General features: G+C 37.5%; 5 protein-coding genes across 6 annotated transcripts; 2 read left to right on the top strand and 3 right to left on the bottom strand.

Moving 5' to 3' along the window:
• The first annotated feature begins 131 nt into the window (after positions 1-131).
• LOC6560601 (FAD-dependent oxidoreductase domain-containing protein 1) lies at positions 132-1688 on the top strand. Its single transcript, XM_001987092.3, is given in 3 exon segments — positions 132-380; positions 441-1196; positions 1198-1688. Coding segments are annotated over 3 exon segments (1335 nt in total). The 5' UTR covers positions 132-146; the 3' UTR covers positions 1543-1688.
• A 54-nt stretch (positions 1689-1742) lies between these two features.
• LOC6560126 (MOB kinase activator-like 4) lies at positions 1743-3373 on the bottom strand. Of its 2 annotated transcripts, none has more exons than XM_001987093.2 (3): positions 2944-3373; positions 2510-2883; positions 1743-2443 (listed from the first exon to the last, which is right to left on the bottom strand). In XM_001987093.2, the coding sequence occupies exons 1-3, from the start codon at positions 3001-3003 to the stop codon at positions 2206-2208; spliced, it is 672 nt and encodes a 223-aa protein (XP_001987129.1). In that variant the 5' UTR covers positions 3004-3373; the 3' UTR covers positions 1743-2205. The 2 variants fall into 2 exon arrangements, with proteins under 2 accessions (XP_001987129.1, XP_032589880.1); XM_032733989.1 differs by having other exon boundaries at positions 1743-2461; positions 2944-3327.
• A 67-nt stretch (positions 3374-3440) lies between these two features.
• Positions 3441-6278, top strand: LOC6560127 (ras-related protein Rab-2A). Its single transcript, XM_001987094.2, has 4 exons — positions 3441-3644; positions 4831-4990; positions 5071-5407; positions 5472-6278. The coding sequence occupies exons 1-4, from the start codon at positions 3599-3601 to the stop codon at positions 5568-5570; spliced, it is 642 nt and encodes a 213-aa protein (XP_001987130.1). The 5' UTR covers positions 3441-3598; the 3' UTR covers positions 5571-6278.
• A 450-nt stretch (positions 6279-6728) lies between these two features.
• LOC6560128 (monocarboxylate transporter 14) lies at positions 6729-12798 on the bottom strand. The gene is made up of 5 exons (XM_001987095.3): positions 10627-12798; positions 8926-9035; positions 8398-8579; positions 8079-8319; positions 6729-8004 (listed from the first exon to the last, which is right to left on the bottom strand). Exons 1-5 carry the CDS (start codon positions 12724-12726, stop codon positions 7860-7862), a joined length of 2778 nt encoding a protein of 925 aa, XP_001987131.1. The 5' UTR covers positions 12727-12798; the 3' UTR covers positions 6729-7859.
• Positions 12799-14851: 2053 nt separating this feature from the next.
• Positions 14852-15490, bottom strand: LOC116805132 (integrator complex subunit 5-like protein). The gene has a single exon (XM_032735560.2). It carries the CDS (start codon positions 15488-15490, stop codon positions 14852-14854), a length of 639 nt encoding a protein of 212 aa, XP_032591451.2.
• Positions 15491-22548: the final 7058 nt, after the last annotated feature.

The raw sequence follows: 22548 nt of genomic DNA on the forward strand, positions 1-22548 counted from the left end.
ATTGTATTATTGTTAAGCTGGCATTGTTGTTGTAGTATTTACTCACTTAGATAACCAAAGCGAGAATCTAATCTGGTTGCGCACATTGTTTGCTTACAACCAGCTCAGCGGTGCTGGGTTCCCCGCACAATTGCTCAGTGCGAATCATGCTGCGACTGGGACGTGTTTTGCGATCGGCTGCTGCCCTGCAGCAATCGCGCTTCCAGAGCAGTAGTAAAATCGATGGTGCAGCAGCGAGTGTTCTCGGAGATCCGCTGCCCGAGCGTTGTGATGTGCTGATCATTGGTGGCGGCGGCATGGGCGCCTCCTCGGCCTATTGGCTCAAGCGTCGGGCGGAGCAGAAGAAGCTCAACGTGCTCGTCGTGGAGCGGGATGCGAGTGTGAGTTATCTCCATTGAATAGCCACAGGAGAATATATATATTACTGAATCCATTCGCAGTATGCAACGGCATCCACTGTGCTGTCCGTGGGCGGTGTGCGTCAACAGTTTTCGCTGGCGGAGAATATACAAATGTCGCTCTTTGGCCACAATTTCATTTCAAGCTGTCGCACTCATTTGGGCGATGTGGATCTGAACTTTCGGCCGCACGGCTACCTCGTCTTGGCCAGTGAAAAGGGCGCCGAAACGCTGACGCGCAACTCCAAGCTGCAGAATGAGCTGGGCGCGCGCAATGAGCTGCTCGGCGCGGAGGCATTGCGTCGCCGCTTTCCCTGGATGTGCACCGAGGACATTGAGCTGGGCTGCTATGGCATCGACAAGGAGGGCTGGTTCGATCCCTGGGCCCTGCTGATGGGCTTTAAGAAGCAGGCGCGCTCGCTTGGTGCCCAGTTCGCCAACGGCGATATTGTGGGCTTTGAGTGGAATCCAGCTGGTGCACTCTCCGCCGCAGTGGTGGCCAGTGCCGATGGCAAAAGACGCACCGTGCAATTTGATACTTGTGTGCTGGCTGCTGGTCCCTGGTCTGGCCAGGTGGCGCGCCTGGCCAAGATTGGTATGGGAGGAGACCTACTGCGTGTGGCACTGCCCGTGGAGCCGCGAAAGCGGTATGTCTATGTCGTCAATACCCAAGGCAAGAATTGTCCAGGAGTGGAGACACCTCTAACTATCGATCCTGATGGCTCGTACTTTCGTCCCGATGGATTGGGCGGTAATTTCCTATGTGGTCGCAGTCCCGCCGACGATGAGGAGCCCAAGCTGCGACACTCTGGACGTGGATCATGGCTACTTTGAGTCGAATGTGTGGCCCACCTTGGCCAGTCGGGTGCCCGCCTTCGAGTCGCTTAAAGTGCAGAGCAGCTGGGCAGGCTACTACGAACACAACACCTTCGATGCGAATGGCATCATTGGTCGACATCCACACTATGGGAACCTGTATATAGCGACCGGTTTCAGTGGCCATGGCATACAGCAGACGCCAGCGGTGGGCCGAGCCATCGCTGAGCTAATTTTGGATGGCAAATATGGCGCATTGGATCTGAGCCGGTTGGGATTTGAGCGTCTGGTTGCCCAGCAGCGAATGCTGGAGGTGAATATTGTCTAGACGAGACTGGAAACCAATTTGTGTTGGTTTGTTGCTGTTTCGATTTTATTTTAAATAGGCTTTGATAGTAAACTTCACTTATTAGTTTTGGTACAACTGCGTTTCCACATTTGATGTATATAAAATTTTGTTCATTTCTTTTGGTAGTTTTTTGTTTTGTTTTTTGGGAGGTTTTCGGTAAAGAAATTTCGAATTTGGTGTTCATGTATTTTGCGTGTGTTTCTACATATAATTTATTTAAAATAAGAATTTTAACATAATCGTAATTATAACGTAACGGAATTATGTAGGGAAACTGTATAGTTGTCTGAATTTAGCAATTTGTTAATTTCATCATAGAGCTTTATACGTTTATACTTGTCGATTGAACTACATACACAGAAATTTGCAAATGAGTTTCAATTTCATTCTTCTTCTTCTTGCGGCCCACTCATTTCTCTCAGTAGAAAATAGAACAGAATGATGCCTTTATCGTTGAATCTAATGCAAGCTATTAGTAAATATATATATATATATTATAAATATGTTTAAGTGAGTTGTGTATGAGAATGACTGCGCTTTGTCCGTCAATAATTTCTTATGCTGTATGTTTTTCATTTGTGTTGTTTGTGGTTTTTTTTTATTGTTTTGCTGTTTCTGCAGTGGTTGTTTGTTGTGGTTTGTTTAAGCTTCACTTTCGCCGGGTGCCGCGTTCTCCTCCTCGTTGATGGGCACAATCAGATTCTCCTTGGACATGAGATTGTATTTTGTGACGAAATGTGTAAATCGGTGGCATAGATACGTTTCCGCCTCGAACTCATCAAAGATGCGGCGATGATGAAAATACGCATGCGAAAAGATGCGATAAACCCGCCGACACACCGACCCCAGCTTGGTCACCGACGACTCCTTAATGGAAACTCTGTGGGTGAGCATAACACTTGACTCATTATGCGGCTAGTTGCTTGTCGCGCTCCGTCAAACATACCTGCTTGGAAAGTATTTGTTGCTATTCAGCAGACAAGCGGCGCCGTCCAGTGTGTGCCGTGTATAATCAATGGCGGGGCACTCTTTGGGCGTTTTATGGGCCGCACATAAGAATATCCATTGATCGGTGGCCGTCATTTGCGTACACGTCGACGGTGAGCATTGTTTCTGCAGCCGCACAGCCAACCCGTTCAATTCCATGCAGAATTGCCGCAAGTGTTCATACTTCCACACACCCTCGTCCTGTGCCTCGGGCATCGTCAATATCAGCTCCACATTCGATGGATCTCGCTTGATCATCTGCTGTATGTACTGCTGCACGGCCAGTGTACTGTCCATTTCCTCCAGCGGCTCGTCGGGCCAGCGACAGAAATCCTGTTTGATATATTATACATATTTATGTGTGTATTATATATTTCATAGAGCAGCGCTTACCTTTGATTTTGTGCCCGGTCGGTTTCTACGCAATATTGTCGAGCCGTCAGCCATCTTCATGTTTCACCTTGCCTCAGCCTCAGTAAGGAAGGAACAAAACAACGTACACACACACTCACACGCACAGGTTCACTTGCTCACACACACACACTCGCACACACACACACCTCTGTCTACGCTTTTGGGGCCAGTTGTGTGGACCACGAAAGTCAAAAAAGTGGAGAAGGCGACCCGGAAGCAAACGCTGTACAAGTCGAAAGCGCTAGCTAAATGCAGTTTAGTTTTTTGGGTTTCAGAATAAATAATAATAACTATTTTCGTTTATACATTTCACATTTGAATTAATTACAAATTGAGCTAAAACACATCGCTTTGTGCGAGAGAAAATTTCTGACAAAAATTGTACATACATACATATAGGGCTGGGTTATCGATAAACCGACCACAGACTGTTGCGCCCTGACAACCCTGTTCACCGCAGCCCTGGTAATGAATCGTTATCGTTGTCGATAACCAGCCACAGTCGTCATCATCAGTGTCAGCTTGCAAAATCTACACAAATTTGCAATTGCGTATTATTATTGTCAGATATTACGATAATAATTATTTAAAAAGTTCATAATCAACGCATTTTGAAAACTAAGCAGCCGCAAGAATGTCCTACGCCTATCTGTTCAAATATATTATCATTGGCGACACTGGTGAGTGTTCGCTGCTGACGAGTTCCATATGAGTGTGTAAAAATTTCGTGCGATTATCATACAAAAATTAATTGTGCAGTACAAAATAACAAAACAGAGGCGATTTATAAACTGAAAACTGCGTTGTGCTCCATCCATCCATCCATATTGTTGTTGTTTGCAACTAATGCCAAAGTCGAGTTAAGTTTGTCTGCTGCCCGTCCCCACTCCGCAGTATGCTCGTCTGCTGGCTTTGTGGAAAAGATCAAACGCGCAGCAAGGAAAAATCAATAAAACCATAACAACGCCTCTTTACGAAGAAGCGCGGGCGTTACTCCACACTACTATTGAAGTTAACGGGGGGTTTTCTGTATTTTACAGCCCTGCCGTTACTGTTGCTGTTGACTCAACTGCTGTTTGACCGCCCACCCCACCCCCAAAAACTTATTCGGTTGTATTTTAGCATATTGTTGTGTTTGGTGTTGAGGGAATGTTGTAAAGAGAGTCACAAATTCTGCTTCGCTTATCAGCACTGTGAATAATAACTCACATATGCAAATGTTTGTTAGTATGCGTGTCCAGAAGCAAAGAGCTTTTGATTGATAGCAATTAAACAGCTGTTGCTCTCGTTTTTTTCATTTTTCGACAGCATTCCTTAAAATACAAAATTTTAGAAGAAATACTCGAATAACATTAGTTTGGACCATGATTATAGGACCTAGGACAATATCATAATTTTGTTGCACCTTGCAGCCATATGGTTGATTTTATATTGTTCACAAAATGTATTTTATTCTGTCGGATGAGATGCTATTGAGTCTTTGAAAATGAACACATCCTTGGTCTCTCTGTCCGACTGTTCAGATAATAGTTTTGCTGAGATATCGAGCTCGTTGTGCTGATGAGTATGGAGCAGTCACACTGGATTTTGGATTGGATGGATTTTGGGGAGACGCCCTAAGAAAAAATACGTTTCGTTTGCCTTCTTTGACCTAGAGAGACAAAGCTCGTTTCTCCCGGTTGGTGGTCTTATCTCGGTATTTTTGTAAAGTTGAGTTGTCGACGATTTGCCTTTGTTGATTGGCTGTTCATTTCGTTTCGCTTTGTGAAAATGAATGGAAAACTTTCACTTTACCGCTTAAGTTTTACAAGGGGCAATTACAATATTTATTTTGTTGTTTTCTTTGTATTCTGCTTATCTCTGAAGGCGTTGGCAAATCATGTCTGCTACTGCAGTTCACGGACAAGCGATTCCAGCCGGTGCACGATCTGACAATTGGCGTTGAATTTGGTGCACGCATGATTACCATCGATGGCAAACAAATCAAACTGCAGATCTGGGATACAGCCGGCCAGGAGGCTTTCAGGTGCATATGGACAAACTCTAAGCTATTTTTATTTTATCTTATTGTATGAAAATGATTATATTTTTTATTATTCAAATTAGATCAATTACACGGTCTTATTATCGTGGCGCTGCTGGCGCTTTGCTTGTCTATGACATCACGAGGCGCGAGACATTCAATCATTTGACCACATGGCTGGAAGATGCACGCCAGCACTCCAACTCGAACATGGTGATCATGCTGATTGGCAACAAGAGTGATTTGGACTCCAGACGTGAGGTGAAAAAGGAGGAGGGTGAGGCATTCGCACGCGAGCATGGTCTCGTCTTCATGGAGACATCGGCGCGCACAGCCGCTAACGTGGAAGAGGCTTTCATAAATACAGCCAAAGAGATTTACGAGAAGATACAGGAAGGTGTATTTGATATAAATAATGAGGTATACAATTAGTTGTTTCATAATTATTGCATCATGATTGATTTGACTACTTTTTTGTTTGCAGGCAAACGGCATTAAAATCGGGCAACAGGCAACGCCCACAAACCCAGCGTTGCCCGGATCTGGCGGCGCGGGTGGTGCAGTAAATAGCGGTTGCTGCTAGGAATAAACTACTGTTTGCCGATGCCTGCACTTGGGATAGCCGTAGCCGATAGCCGATAGCCGCTTCTGTAAAAGCTACTAGTGACTAACTCTTAGAAGGTAGTGGTAGCAGATTTATTGTTTCCATATTTTTATTTCCAGCAGAATAATAACCGTAATAAACTTAGCGGCGATACTAGTAAACCACAATTACTGAACACATTTCAGCACTAAGCATAATGTTAACAAACAAACAAGCATGAAAACAAACTTTATGTTCGCTGAGAAAGTCAAATCCAATAGAAAAATTAAAAAAAAAAAAAATAAAAAAAACTTTAAATCCAGTTTTAAATAAACTAATGAACAATATGTGTATGTAAAATGTGTCGTACGTGATTTCTAAAATTTTATAAACTTTAAACAAAAAATGATACGTATATTAAATACAAATATTTTTGTGTACATTTAGTTAGTTTGCTAGTTACATTTTGGATGAGTAGCGATGATGATGAGTGGAGTGTAATATATATACTATATAAACATATAAACATACTATGTGAATTTCTCTTATTTTGATTCGTTTTCATGAATGAATCAACCACATCTCTCCCGTTAGTGGTGGCTGCTTTTCTTCTACTACTTTATACACATATGGATTTTGTGATTGGTTTTTGGACGCATTTGCTTTGTTTTTGTATAATTTGCATAACATATAACGATATATACAAACACAGACATGCATAAAAATTAAACAAATACATACATAATATATAAGTTTAATATATATAATTATTATACACAAACAAAAACAAATCGTGGTGATAATGCATAATCAATTTGATTATGTCGCCGACAATTACGAAGTTTACATAATTAAATAAAAGCCGAAAAATAAATGTAAACAAAATGAAATAAAATCAAATTATTTATAAACATTTGTATTTGCCAGACCCAAAGCATTAAAACCTAATTAATATACACAATAAATATTATAAAAATACAAACCAATATTCCTTTAATTCTGACATAATCAAAGTACGGATAGGAAAACGCAATTTCATCAAAATTATTATTATTATTTATTATTTGAATAATGTGTTCTAAATATGTATATATTTATGATTATTTAATTGATGTTTGTAAACAGTTTAGAATTGCAATTAATTTTAATTTTTTTTTGTTTTGTATTTGCTAAGAGTTGTGCTTATGGGATATAAACAAATGTTTTAGTGATTTTTTTGAAAGATCATCTAGGCTACAGTTGTGCATACGTAGATGTTGTATCTTGACGTTAGTTAATTTGTTTTTAGCCTAAATTGAAGTGCGCTACATAGTAAAATAAATCTATATGCTGTTAGGTATACGCTAAATGGTTTTCAGTGAGCTACGTAAACTTCTCAATTAATTGTTTAATAATACTTAAACTGTATAGTTTTTTTGTTTTATGACAAATTGGGAAAACTGCTAAATTGTTGCGAATCATTTGCAATTCGGGTGCTGTTTATAAATATCTGGATTTTTCGTTAGAATTGTCATATTTACATAAGTTTTACTTAATCAAAAGCTATTTATTTTATTTCTAATCATTTCATTTTATTTTTCGGTTTGAAGACTTTGTGAGTTAAGTTGATTGCAAATTGCCTTTTAAGTTATTGCATACGTTACATAGATTGGTATTGGTATTTGTTATGGTTTGTTGTTCCAGTTAATTTGAGGCATTTCTGAAATATGATTTTACAACAATTAAAACTAATCGTTTATAAAGAAGACAAATTGGGCAACCCGTTTTGCGCATGGCAGTGATGCACTGCATTGATATTAAATGTTGGTATATATAATTGGTTAGTTTGAGCCACATGGTATAAGTATGCAGGTGTTTGTTTATTTGTTTTATTGGAGTATACATACAAACGTACAATGTAGTTGTCCTAGTGCGTTAACTATCTAATATGCTTCTTTGTGATTGGTTTTCAAGTCTATTTTATGTTTTTGTTTTTTGTTTTTTTTTGCTTATATGTGAATAACGTGTATTTAATTAATAAATTATCTACTAATTCGCTCTGAGTTTTTTTTTTTTTTTTTAGCTGCAACAGCATTTGACATAAGAAACTTGATAACATTTAATGCTAGTCCATTATTTTGTGTTTGTTATTAGGCCGCAGCGCTGCTTAATTGCACTAAATTTGTCAGTTGAAGTACCTTGAATTATATTTTTGTGATTTTTGTTTCTAATTTGTTTTTGTTTTTTGTTTTTTGTTTTTTTTTTTGGTTTTCTCTACAGACATTTTGTGTGTTTATATTTGTAAGTAAACTAATGTAAAAGTTGAGCTTTTTTAGTCTCTGAGACATCACTATCACTCTCCTTAGTTGCTTTCTTCTCACAAAACTCAATCATATACGAACAGACGCCGGAGAGTGCTATAAATATGCCCGCATAATAGAATGAGTCGTCCCATCTGCGAAATACACAAAAATAATCAAATCAATAACGGATGCTGAACTAGATGATGATGACAATTGTGGAACATACCTGCCCATCAATTCATAGATAGCACCTCCCAAGGGCGGACCTGCAATCATGCCGATGCCCTGCACCAGCAGCACCAAACCGTAGGCACAAGTGAAATCATCCAAATCAACAATACTGACCAGTATGCTGGGCGTAAATGAAAATGAGCTGGCAAATGTGAAGCCAAAGATGATGCACATCGTCATTAGTCCATTATAGCTGGTGATCAGCATGGGCATAAAAAACACCGAAGCACCACAAACTAAAACAATAATAAATGACACGAAATTTTAGCTTTTTATATTGGATAAATATATTAGGCAATCAATCAATCACTCACCCAGCATGCAGAGAGAGTAGCATATATTGATGTTCATCCAGGGCCGATCGCCCAGATAGCCAAGCCCAATCATGCCCACCGTTTGCGCAACGCCAATTACCGATATGAGAACGGCGCTAACGCTCACCTCGTAGTCATATTGCTTCATATATTCGGGCAGATAAAGATAGGGTATGATGAACCTGCGAGACGTGTGTTTCATTAGACAATTACCATTGAATATTGTAAAGATATGGTTACTGGTCGACTTTTATAATCTGCTCTTACAAATTGCAAATTGGTCGTGGATTAAAAAGTCGTAAAAGTTAGTCTCAAAAGAAATTCAAATTTGAATTCACGTTCATAAATTTTGCATAATACATTAGATATTTTGAGAGTTTGCCAAAAATTGTTTGCGACATTTGTAGTTGACAGTTTTCGACTTGCTAAGGCCGTTGGTATTTCGAATATATTAATTAATTTTAGCACTAACATATCCACAAGATACACAATTATTTCAGTGCGCAGTTTGAGGCCTTTAACACTTACCAAATGAACAAAAACAATGTGGATAGATTGAAGAGCGCAAATTTCTTATCCAAAAACAGTGAAAAGTCAAAGGCAGATTTCATGGTGTCCACAAAGTTATCATACCAGGTCTGTACAGATAAGAGAAAATAAACACAAAAATCAATGATTTACTTTTAGCTGAAATTAGGAAATACGGAAACGAAACTCAGTCTGAATGTCCGCTTATCAGTTTGATGTAGAACACACACATTTAACCCAATAGTATGTGTAGGTCTAATAATATATATAAATATTATATTTATTTATTTACTTGTAGAGCATCGATAATATATACAATACGGAACAGCTGTTGTCAAGCGTGCCCAACTTGGACTTGGACTCGCCTGATAAGTACTAAAATAGACGAGCGAGTTAACTTCTGAGCTGCTTAGTTATAAATACGTTAAACATTATGTTTTTTTTTAAAAACAAATAACCTATCGTAGAAAAAATTACTACTTTTACTTATTTGTAGCTTTAGCTAACAAAACTTCGAAATAATAAGAACTTGCCTTTCAAATATGACATTTTTAATATTACAAATTGGATTAGGCATCTGGATTTGTTTTTAATTGGATTGCATAGACCCTTAAAATTCTCTATTTGCAAAGGTTAAGAAAATTTATAAGTAAAGAAATGACAATTGATAGTTGGCACGCCAATTAATTACATTAAGATATACAAATTTGAAAAATATATTTAATCTTGAAACCAAAACTTCGCTTCATGAATGAAGATAATTATGTAAAAAAGGTTTAACCTTAAGTTTAAAAATTATTTTATTTTTTGTTTGTTTGAATGGACGATGGATTGTAATTATAAAACCATAACTTTAATTAATACATTATCAAGCTTTTCAATTATTCTAAATAATTATTCATAATATACTCAATTTTATTCAAGGCTTGGCGCAGGTCATTGAGATAAGCATGGGATTATAAGAACTCTGAAACCCTTACATCTTGCTCATAATCTGGCGTGGTAAAATTAAAGCAAAACTTTTTTTTCCCCTGCTTAATAAAATTCTTCCGTACTCTCTCTTAAGAAGTGCTTTGCAGCAAGAGCAATTGAAATAAGGATATGATATTGCTACTGATTTAACAGAGATAATGGCAGAAAACTGATATGACTTCGCTCTCAATTTCAATCAGAAACTGCCATTGCAATGGGTGCACTTAAAATGTCAATGTCAACGTAAACAATTTAATTTTTAATTTACCTAAAGGTTCAGACTCAGGTTCACACGTGCAGCTGATAGGGTTTCAATTAATTTCGATTATTTTGTTCCATTAAATTAATTACTATTAACTACAGCTCACATATATAACTTATTATAAATGCGACTAAAACGGAGTGATTTATTTTGTTGACAATTGTTACACTAATAAAATATATATATATTTAAAAAAGTATAATTATTATGAGCTAATTTGCACCAATGACTACGGTTAAATAATTCTAAAATAATACAGAACTGATTATAGATAATTGCAAATGCTTTTCCATCTTAGTCCATTTTCAAAATGGAAACGTTTTGCGCTTTCGCAAATTAGAGCACCTAAAAGTAAGCTTTGGAAACACACTCTGGAAACACAAAGATCGAGCGCTATTCTAAATTGGAGCACGGGTGAATATTTGTTAATCGTAGTATCATCTAATATAATGTATATAGATACTCACATCTTCCTCCTCCTTGGCAATGGTTGTCATCGAGTTGCGATAGATGTTCGGGCAGGAAGAGGCTCGCAAATGATATCGATGCGTATTCAGCATGGCGCCCCGATAGTGTATGGAGTTGCGATGAATGCGCATGTCCTTCAGATAGTTCGAGTTCCGAATGGAGATATTGCGGCGCAGATTCGAGCGATGCTGGCTGGGCTTCTTGGAGCGGGAGAGACGCCGTATACCCGTAATGCTGTCCAGGCGAGCGCGTCTCAGCGCCAGTTCGCTGTTCTGCTCATGCTCGGGAATGGCAATTACTGTCGGCCTTATGTGCGGCTTGGGATGTTGGGCGAGCAGTGCATAGGACTCCTCCTTGACGGACATGTAGTAAGTGTGCATGTCATCGCTCAAAATATCCACCGAATTGTGGCGCAGTCCATTCAGCTTCAAATTGGACATCGAGGGCGTGATGTGCTTGGCCATGAACATGTTCTCGTTGAGGGAATACCGCGAACTCGCATATGTCGCCTCGTTGTGTTTCTGTGTGAGATAGCCCTCGTCCGAGGAGCGCAGCGAGCCAATCGGTGAGCAGGCCGCAACTGAGGATCTTTTTTCTGATGGCGACAGCGTCTCTATCGATGCCAAATAGCTCTTCTTGGAGGCCTCGACAATTTCGGGCGCTATGCCACCCATGAGCGTATCATCCGGTGAACCCAAAATAGGCGCCGTTGTTCCATAGGCCGCTGTACCGGAAGACATGGACAAGAGATTGTCGCGAGAGGGCGCCTCGGCGCCTTCTCTGTGCCTCAGTGAACGGCGGCTCAAGCTCTTCACCTCACAGATGCTGTCTAGCTCCTGGACGCTGAGAAAGGTGGGCAAAAATAATTCGCTGCGATAGCGTTTCAGGCCCGAATCGAGTGGATCATCGATTTGCTGATTGGCCTCCGTGTTGTTCTTCGTGACGAGCGTATCGAGTACGGCCTCCTTGGTGATGCCGGTGTCCAGCAGCTTTTTGATCTCCTCCAAGCACACACTGGAATTGGAAAAGGTGGTAACGCTCTGCGAACGGCTCTCCAGCCGATTCTCCTCGATCAGCCAGTCGGGATCACGCATCAGGGCGCCGCAAACGCAGGCGTTCAGAATGGTGCCGCCCAAGATTAAGGTGGCGCCACGCCATCCATACGAATCCACCAGATATTGCGTGAGACGGGCATAGACAAAGGTGCCAATGCCAGTCCCAGAGGCGCCAATGCCCATGGCAAAGCTACGCTTCTTATCGAACCAGAAGGCAATCGAAACAACGGCGGTGACATAGCCAATGCCCAAACCGAGACCGCTAATAATGCCAAACGTGACCATCAGCATTTCAATGGAATTGCAGACGGAGGAAATGGCAAAACCAAAGCCGGAGATGATGCCACTCAATATGGTCATTTTGCGGCAACCGTATTTATCCACCAGATTCGACCAGATGGGACCCATGAGCAGTGGCACCGAGAAATACAATGAACTAATCCATGCCGTTTTCGATGGCGACTCGCCAAAGTAGGCCAACAGTTCCGTGTTGATCAGGCCGAAGGAGAAGGAGAGGCCATCCCAAATGAGTGAAACGACCAGCGAAGCGAAGACAACAACCCAACCATAGCCGCCATCGGGCATTTTGGGCGTCTTCTTTTCGGTGCTGCTCGAATCGATGGAGTCACCCGATTCATTCGATATCAAACGCTTGCGCTTCTTCACCTGGTTGCCATTCATTAAGCTGGTCAACAGACTGCCATCCGTATCGACGGCAATGACACTATTCCGATTGTGAACCATCCGACTGTGACCGGGGCCCTTGTGCAGCTCCTCGACAGACAGATTGCAGAATGTGACCTCCGGGAACAGGTCATGTCTTATGGCCTTGTTGAGTGGTGTGTTCGCCGGTGCCGGCAGGCTTGGCTGGCAAATGTTGCCATTCAATTTACCGCTACTCGTATTTATATCAATATTAATATTATTATTGTTTTTATTGGCAGCTGCAGCGCTGTTGTTGTTGTTGCTGCTGCTGCTGTTTCTGTTGGAATTGTTCCTGCAATTGTTGCCTTCACTTTGCTCAGCAGCTGTGGGCTTGGCCATCTTGTCTTGGGCTCTGTATATATTTACTTTGTCTGTGTGTGTGTGTGAGGAGTGGGTGATTTTATTGTTTCTTTAATTTGTATTCTTAATTCTGATAAAAATTTGCACTTGTTGTTGCAATTAATTGTGAACACACAGTTACATAGATTTCAGCAAAATATTTCTGTATTTTTAAGTAGCTGGACTTGGGTTTGTGTTTGGGTTTGGATTGCTTTACGCTCTGCCCTAATCCTAATCCGATTTCCAAATGATCAACACTGCGAAACAGAAATATTGAAATTAGTATTGAATATTACTGATAAGTGTTGTTGTTATGAGTTAAAAATCAAGCTTTAATATTCGATATCGTGATGGGAACGGATAAGAAAATCTAGATTTTGAAGCAATTTGTTGTTTTATTATTAATTTTTATTGACACATGAAAACAGTTATATACATTAAAATCCTAAATTGATGGTGCGAAGAATTGAAATTCTAATTACTTAAATAAAACTAAAACTTTTTTAAAACAATTATTTATAATAGAAATTGTTGTTTATAATCCCCTCGGAAAGTGGTTTTCAAATTTGATTTTCATCAAGGAAAGAGCGACCACATTTAATAAATTTAAAATAATTTTAATAACTATACAATGAAAATGAAACATTTTAATTAATTAATGGAGAATAGCATTGATTTTGATCTTCCAATTTGTACATTTTAATTGTGACAAAGTGCCTTGAGTCCATTTTAAAAGTTTATATTGATCTGAGTACTTTGGATTAATTGGAAAATTATTGTAATTTTTGTTTGCCAGCTTTCCATGTTGCATAAGTTGCACTTACGCGAGAAGCATCGGACTAAGGATAAAACGAAATCGGCATCCGCCAAAAATTCGATTAAACACAATTCAAATTAGTCGTCACACTTTGTTGTGTATTGTTTTCAGTTTTCTTCTTATTTGTTTGCAAACAATTCGTGTTTATTGCCACTGTAACGACATCAACAACAAACCCAACAACACAACTCATTTCGTTAGCAAATTCGCGTCGGAACTGTTTGTTGAATTTGGCATTTTCCTCCGCTGACGAAAATGAATTCGCCAATCGCCTTCAACTTGACCCCATATAAATAGCCAAAAGCACAAGCAGAAGAGCCGTGGAGCAAATAACGCTTGTGGTGACTCTTCTGAGATCGTTTCGCACTCTTCACTTGCGTCACACAGAGAAACAACAGCTGATTTTGCTGAATATCACAAATATGAATTTCAATTTGAAAACGTTGTTTTATTTTTGTTTGTTTTGTATTCTGCAGCGTTGTTTATGTTTTTCGCATTTGGCACTCAAAGTGCCCGATTGCAGCTATTTATAGATCGCTATACAGTCTATAGGAAGGGGCCAGGCCAAAATGACTTGTGATTTCTGGGGGTCTAAAACAAACAACTGGCCCAAAATAATAGTGCATGCCAGCTAGCTAGCTAATAATTATATATTGACTCGCAATTTCCAAATTGAAATGTCGTTTTATCGTTGAAAAATTAAGACTCTTGAAAAATAACGGAAATAAGTGTTTTATATTCAATTATATAAATAATGCACAAAGAGGCATTCAGCATGGAAATTGCTCAAGTATTGGCTTATATACATAATAGATTTATGGACTATGACAAATTAACTCCTCCTTATGGACCTGTCTAGCTAGTCGTCGTATTATGCTTGGTGTTATGTTTGTAGTTTAATAATTAAATAAGGAAATCGATTCGGTTGCATTGATGAGCCAAATTACTTTTTAATTTATTTCAAGACCTTCTCGTTGGTTTCTTTTCTGTTTTGTTTTTTACCCTTTTAGTACTAATTATTGTTTTGCTAACCTTTTTCGAGTACTTTGTAACTAATTTACGTTGTCTTGGCATTTTTATTTTCAGTCTGATTGGTTTTTAAATTAAAAATATAAATATTAAATTTGGCTCAGTTTTGACAAACAAAATAATATGATTGATGAATGATTGAAATTGTTGTGTTTAACAACTTATTGCTGGGCTTACCTTTAGCTTCACAGGCTGTCACTGTCAAAGTCGCCGCTTTTGTAATGATGAGTCGACTCAAACAAAAAAAAAAAAAAGAAGAGTAACTCGAGAAACGTTTGTTTAAAACTTGAACAGGGAAACTTGAAATTTGAATTCTTGTTGGCTCTTATAATGTTTGGAATTATCGTAATTATAATAATCACTGCCGCCGATTAATTCACCATAATTGCACAAATCTTCAGTTATATTCAATTCGCTTAAGGTGCGCTGTGAATGGAGGGCGGCCAAGTGTTTATTCAGCGTGGCGGTTCTATTAAAAATTCTTAGACGCGGATCGCGCGGTATATAATGTAGAAACACTTTATTCGATTTGCTGCTGTTGTTGTAAGTACGGGGATTTTTGTTGTTGTTATTGCTGTCAAATGTTATTGATGATTTGTTATTGTTGCCAGTTAACTTTCTAATGGAGCTGCCAACGGGTGTTGTTGTTGTTGCCGCTGCAGCTGCTGCTGTTGTTGCTGCTGCTGCTGCTGCTGCTGTTGTCTTAGTTGGGGATGTCGTTTTAGTGGCACGATAAAGTGACTTTAACCGGTAGTCATTCATTAAGAACGTTAACGTATTTAACACAGACCAGCAAAAAATCAATTCACCAAATTTTGGCTGCAAATTAAATTGGCTGCCTTTGTGGAAGTTGTTGTTTTTGTTATTGTTGTTGCAGTTGTAGCTGCCAGTTAACGTTTTTAGCCCGGACACGAACATGCGGCACCACTTCGAATAAACAAATCGAATGCACACAGATGAAAAACCAGCGGAAAAAACGAAAAATTCAAATGAACGAACGAAACAAAGATGACAAATTGATCGATTGATCGATTGGCGAAATGTAACGGTGACGCTGATGCTGATGATGCTGCTGCTGCTGCTTCTGCTGCTGCTGCTGGCAATAACGGTAAATCAACGCGTGTCAAGTGCGCGGCGCATTGTGCGGCCTTTTCGCAAGCATATCGTATGTTTAAATTTCACAGGGCGTTTCAGAATGGCGGAGAACGCGGCGTATGATAAATGCGTATTTTGGCGGATATTCGTGTTTTTAGGCTGGCAACTTTAACGCAATAATGTTGTTGTTTTGGTTGTTGTTGTTGTTATTGTTGTTTCTGCTCCTCTCCTCTCCTCGTTGTGCGTGTTGATGATGATTTATGTTTGTTGTTGTACTCGATTAGCAGCTGATGCTGCTTGTTAAGCCACAGTCTCTGCTGCAAGCACAAAGATAAAGAGAGAGGGAGAGAGTGTGAGAGAGAGAGATAGGGATATTAGTTGCGATTTGTAGTAAACGCTTTAATAAATGATTCCAAATTGACAAGCGCCAAAACCATTAAGACCATCTCTTTATCATATATATTTCTATATATTATATCCGATGACCTTCATCAATAACTGAATAGATAGACAGACATACACTGACCGTAAATCACAGCAGCAAACAACGGGAAATATATGTATCTTAATTTGTCTCAAGCCAGCCAATAAACTCAACGCATAACTATGCATATGTACATCTGTGGTATCCATACATTTTTTGCAATTCATTTTGAATACGACAAGTGCACTCGCCCATTGTCCATATCAGCCGATAAATAACAATTGCTGTGTTGGTCTTAATCCACTGAGCGAAAGAATACCACTTAAGAAGCATCAAGTATTTTAACATCACATAAGCTTCTAGCTTAACTGCTTAACTAGATCCGAATCTTGGTAAAAGTGTTTTATGCAAGACCTCATCATTTGAATGATTGCATCAAGTGCAGCTATATGATATAGTGATCCGGTTAGGCATAGATATAGGCGGATAGACGGACAAGCACAGGAGCATGGCTGTATCGAATCGGCCTAAAATACTGATCAAAGCAATGCGTTACAATATTCATGTCTAAATTATGATAATCTTTGCATTAACTCGAGTACTCTATAATGATAATAATATACCTTATCATGCAATCAATTCAGAGTCCTCTTTTCTATTTTTAACCATCATTAACAACTTATCAATTTCAAACTAATTATACTTTATAATAGATGTGTTAAATTATGTGTTCATTTAGCAAGCAAACGAGTGCACATAAAACCTTTAAAGTCAAACTGTCTTGTATTTATGTCCTAAGCAGTTGGTCTATTTGCTATTAAAGCAAGTCATTTATTTTGTGTACACATTTGGACCGAATTCATTCTCATAATGAGTGCCTGGAACACAGACGAAATTAGCACAATTCTTAAACAAAGGCTAGTCCAACCGAGTTTGTGTGGACTTATCAATGAGAGCGAACGCAGCTGCTTGAAAGCCACTCAACGTATTTGTTTTCGACTGGTTGAATAAACGTCACGAGCCGTGCCAAGTTCAATGCTCGATAGCAATTGCATATTATTATTTACACCGAGTGTACAAGAAAGTATATATTATTTATTTGCTTATTTTATATTTGCTATGATTTGTGTTTAGAATCAAGCAAATTCGATTTTTAAACTATCCACTATAGCAATGTGGCTTATCAAGTGTCAATTAGCCCCATGACGAGCTGATAAGCTTAAAATACTAGAGACACATGGTTAATTGAATGCCGGGCAAAAATAGCGTTAAGTGTATTATCTTTATAATACGGTTTGGCAATAGAGCTTAACATTAACTGATAAGTCGATTTCGCTTACAGATCCAAACACGAGCGTTTTAAATGTTTTGTAAGCACCAATTACAAAACGACTTTAACTGAATTATAAAATTATCAAGTCACTTTTGTTATCTGTCAACACTTCTTGCTTTCTGTTTGATTTTTGAGGAAGCGTCTATATGAACTATATACTATATACCTTTAAAGTTTATTGACCAGATAATAGTGTACTCACACAAACTACAAGGATTATAGTCTTTATATGGGTAATTTCAATAGGCACTAAAGATTTACCTGATTATATCGTGTAAATCGCATTTAAATAAGCAATTCACTTAATTTTGACTTTGAAACAACTTGAAACACTTTCTGTTCACGTGTAATCTTTGGATTGAATGTCTTAGCTGCGCCTCTTTGTATGCATTAATTTTTGTCAATTAATTTTCACTCAAAAATTAGGGAAAAAATTATATTTTAAATTTAAAACACTTAAAACGTCGCGTGCTCAACGCCGAAACAAAAGTACAATTTTCAAGCCACATGGTTAACCACTTAATGGATTATATTATATGTTTTCAGAAACGCGACGAGAGATTATCTTTTGGCCGACTGCAGTCGCCGACAGTTCTGTGGCTCGTTGCCTGCCAGACTAACAAATGAGCAAAAAGATTCGGCGACAAAAGCCTCGGCCAGAACACTGAAACAAATCGGCAAAGAACAGAACAAAACAGAACAACAGAGTAGAGCAGAGCAGAGCAGAACAGAACAGAACAGAACAGAACAGAACAGAACACGAACAAAATGAAAATGACAACCGGGGCGAACTCGGATCTGTAATCGCGGCAATCGTTTGCTTTAATCTAATAAATTTCTTATCAGCAGCAGCAAGCGTCGTGCATATGAGCGTTACGATTACTTACATACACTTATATATATATATATACATATATATATTTTAATTTATTTTTAAGATAGGTATGTATGTGTATAGTTATCGCATTACCTGCCCCACATGCGGCCACTTCACATCCCCCTCGCGATGCCTGCCAAGAAGGTACCCTTTTTCGTTGGGTTTATCTTTGATTTGTATGCTCTGTAACTATAAGTAAGATTGGGTCGTATATACTACGTCATTTATAATGGATACAAGGGTAACTATTCTTCACCAGCATCTTTTGTCAGAGATGCCAATTTTTTCCCTTTCAGTGACAGATGTGTCTTTTTGAAAACTGGTCTTGCAGGAAACATACCAAACATCCCCTATCCGAAAGAACTTAATTATAACTTGAAAATAATAACTTTTAATTATATTTTTGAAACATTTTAACTCAACGACAGCGAAATTTATATAATATTTACACAACTCGAATTTACATTTACCCTAAATTTATTAATGTCGTTTTGGTAGTCGAATGATGGGGTTGAACGCACTTTGAGCCAGTTATCTCAGACAATAATCTAAGGTGAAAAATTGTCAAGTCTGCAAACACAGACGTTAATCGCACTTTTGCGTATCGAGTAAATTTATACTTCTTTTTAAAAATTGTAATTTTGAATTGGCAAATTCATTTTCAAACGTAGCCGATGCAGAGCACCACAATAAAAATTGCCGTAAAAATTTTAACAAATGCTTTTTTTCTCTGTCTGTACTTTTTCATAGCGGGCTTTACTGTTCCAGATTAAGTATGTTTTACATTTTTTTTATTATTCAATGGAACTAGTAATCAAAAAATTTAAACTAAATCTTAATATATATGCAAATATATTGAGATCGAATACTAGACTTAACTACTAGACTTAAGGTATATTCTAGCCAAGCGAACTTTTTTAGAGCAATCTAGCATATTTTTTATGCTGTGCTTTTGTTGGTTGATGACAAATTGTCATATAAATGATAATGCTTACAAAATAAATTAAAGTATAATATGTACAACGTACTTTGGGCTAATTCATGTTGTTACACTAACAACATGCGACAGTTTTCAATCAAAGTGTCTGCCGACAACCTTGAAGCTTATTTGAATCTAAGACAGACAGAGAGAGATAGAGCCAGCCCTTAATATAATATTTACTGTATTTATCTTGACTGAATTATGTAGCTTGATCAGAGTAAAAAATACTGCCTGGAGGTAAAAAATCTAAATGTGTCCGACTAATCTAGTCAACTAATTAGTGCAATAATTATAAACAGCAGACAGGTAAATTATAAATTTTGAGATAACCTCTTTATGAGTAATTTAAGGTTTTATGGTTTTGGTGTGATAAACCAAATATGTGTGATAAGCGCCAAATATTTTCATTGCTGTTAATTACTAGAGCTAATCTACTAATCGTCTGACTGACAGATAACAATGCAAAATGATTTGATGCTGACCTACGCCAGTTGTACTTGCGTTTTTGTGTTTAATGGTGGTAGAGTCTTTAAACTTAATAATTAGGCCAACTAGGCAATAAATGTCTTAGCAATGTCATTCACTTTGCTGCGTCACTCGTATTTACGTTCATTCATTTTTATTGGCCTCGCTCAAGATCCACTCATAAAATTTCATTTTCAGAACGAAAATAAATATTTACACAGACTTTTCAAACGAGAAATCTCACATACAAACAAAAAGTTCTCAATAAATATCAATTGTCATTAGACAGAAGCATTCAATTCAATTGATTCCATTCAGTGCTCTGCAATTAGATTCTAATTAAATCAATTGCGATCTGATTTCGTGCATGATTCGATTTCTGATCTCTGCAATATAATCTGATATCTAGAAATTGGAAAATCTCAAATTTATAAAGTTTTCTTTACAGTGAATCTTGAATGAAAGAACAACAATCTCTACTAGCGTTTCCTATTTAAAAGCTTTGAGAATTGAAAGCGAATAGTCTTCTGTTTCTTTTTAGATAAGATTATTTATAATACATATATCTATTTTGTAAACTCTTGAAAGTTTTGTACGCAAATATGTTCGTATGTACTTAGACAAACTTTTGGTTTTACCCTATTTATAGATGCTAAAAATATTACCAGAAATTTACAATATTTCCAAGCATTGTCATTGTCTTAAATGTTTTCTGCAAATTTTTCCTGCCTTTGAAGACTCCTTCAAAATTCCAAAGTTTTATTTCAACGATTGTTTTTGAGTAGACTAGGTGAGTTTATAATATAATGCATTTTTTATTATTATTTTTGTTAAACCTTAAATGTTATGAATGGATTCATTAGCTACGCTGAAGCCAAAATTGGGATTCCTTTTTACTATTCGATTCACAAAAAGCTATTTGCTGACTGTCTAACCCCAATCAACATGGCTTAATTAACAAGCTAAACAATAACGAACTACAATAACTAGAATTATAGTCGAATTGCTTGTTATTTTTATCCAATATCACTAACATTAAAGTTGAGTTAACTGATAATTAAAAATGTGTCCAATTAAATAGTTAACGAGAAATGCATGTTGGCGAACTGTCAGCACAAATGTGTAATAAATTGAAATATTGCTTATATTTTGATTTGCATATGGGTTGACCATTAAACTGTTCAAAGATTTCAGAAAAGGGGGGTCCCAGAATAAAGACTTCAGGAAACAAATCGCTTCTGCAGCTCTTTTTGTGCCATAGTCAAACAAAGTGAATATTTGTATATACTTTATATTCAACTGACACCTTGTTCAAACTGTTTACCTTTATAAAGGAGGTCATTTTAAATAGTATGGTATGGATTTATTCAGTCAACACCGGAATAACTAAAAAAGAGAACTTAAGTTTCTGTTAAAAACATTAATATGTATTGTTAAAATTACGAGAATCATAAATCCAACTCTAATCAATTTATTATATTTATGAGTAATACATAATTATTTCAACAGAATGTGATGATATGGACATAAGTTTATTCATATTATCTCTTTTTCTCTCAATCGCTCTTTCTCTCTCTCTCTCTCTCTCTCTCGTTTGTTGCTTATACTTTTAGTTTCACTGCAGTTTTCAGACAACTTTTTGCTATGTATAAGCCCTAGGCAACTATAAATGTTATTACTTTAAAAAAATAACAATATTTCTTATGCCTTTTTTATTTGATTAGTTTATTATATTTATTTTAACCAGGCAATACTATATAAAAACAGTGAGCTGTCAGTTACACACTGAGGTATCATAAATAACTTTTTGCAGTTTTCAACCCTTTAAACCAGCTGCAGCAAAACACAAGTAAAAAGGTTGCCGACTGCGTAATACTTTAACACCAATGAACACACTAAATTTTAAAGGTCAGCTTATTATTTGGTGTATCTTCCTAAATTGAAAAGTTGTGCCATCGATTTTATTTTTTTTTAATTTTAGGGTAGATTTTTTTTTCAAAATTTTGAACAAAGATGTCTAATTTTCAGGGTGCTAAATATTTTTTTTATAAATTATATTATTATTATATATCTGTTTTATGACGATTCGACCCTTTGCTTGCGAGAGAATAAATTATAAAAAGGCTTTCTAAAATTAAGACCTTTTCTTCGTATATTTAGAAGTTGTTTCTAAGAATCTGAACATTTTTCTAGTTTTTAGTGCTATTTTCTAAATTTCACGGCTTCAACAAAATTGACAGCCGACAATAAAAATGGTAAACTCTTAAACCTTTGAGAACAAAGTTTAAATATGTGCGTTTGACTGGCAAACAAGTGCATACAAAAAATGTGTCACTGTTGCAAAGTCAAATGCCGGCAACGAACCAATGTAGATAGTCAATCCCACACACACCCACACACCCACACACCCACATATCCAGCGATGTGCTTTGATGTTATTTATTCGCCGCTGCGTTATGCAGCACTGACAAATAGCAAAAATAAAGTGCTGGAGACACTTTTGTGTGCTTCTGGCCCTAAAATGCAAACTTGCATTTGTACACTTTTGTATTTTTTTCATTTTTTAGTATAGAAATGAGAAAAAGAAAGTGGGAAAGAGAGAGGTAGATAAATAGAGAGAGATATAGAAATAGAGAGGTAGACAAAGAGGGAGAGACCGGGAGAGAGCAAAAGCGGACGATGTGTTTGCTAAAGGATAATTTATGCTTTTGCCTTAAACTTGACAAAGTTTGTGGCACGTACACATGCAAAAGGCGGTTAATATTGATTTTTACAAATAGTACAAGTATGTGTGTACACA

This window comes from Drosophila grimshawi, unplaced genomic scaffold, assembly GCF_018153295.1.
Source record: "Drosophila grimshawi isolate 15287-2541.00 unplaced genomic scaffold, ASM1815329v1 contig_1369, whole genome shotgun sequence".
In the NCBI taxonomy this organism is placed as follows: domain Eukaryota; kingdom Metazoa; phylum Arthropoda; class Insecta; order Diptera; family Drosophilidae; genus Drosophila; species Drosophila grimshawi.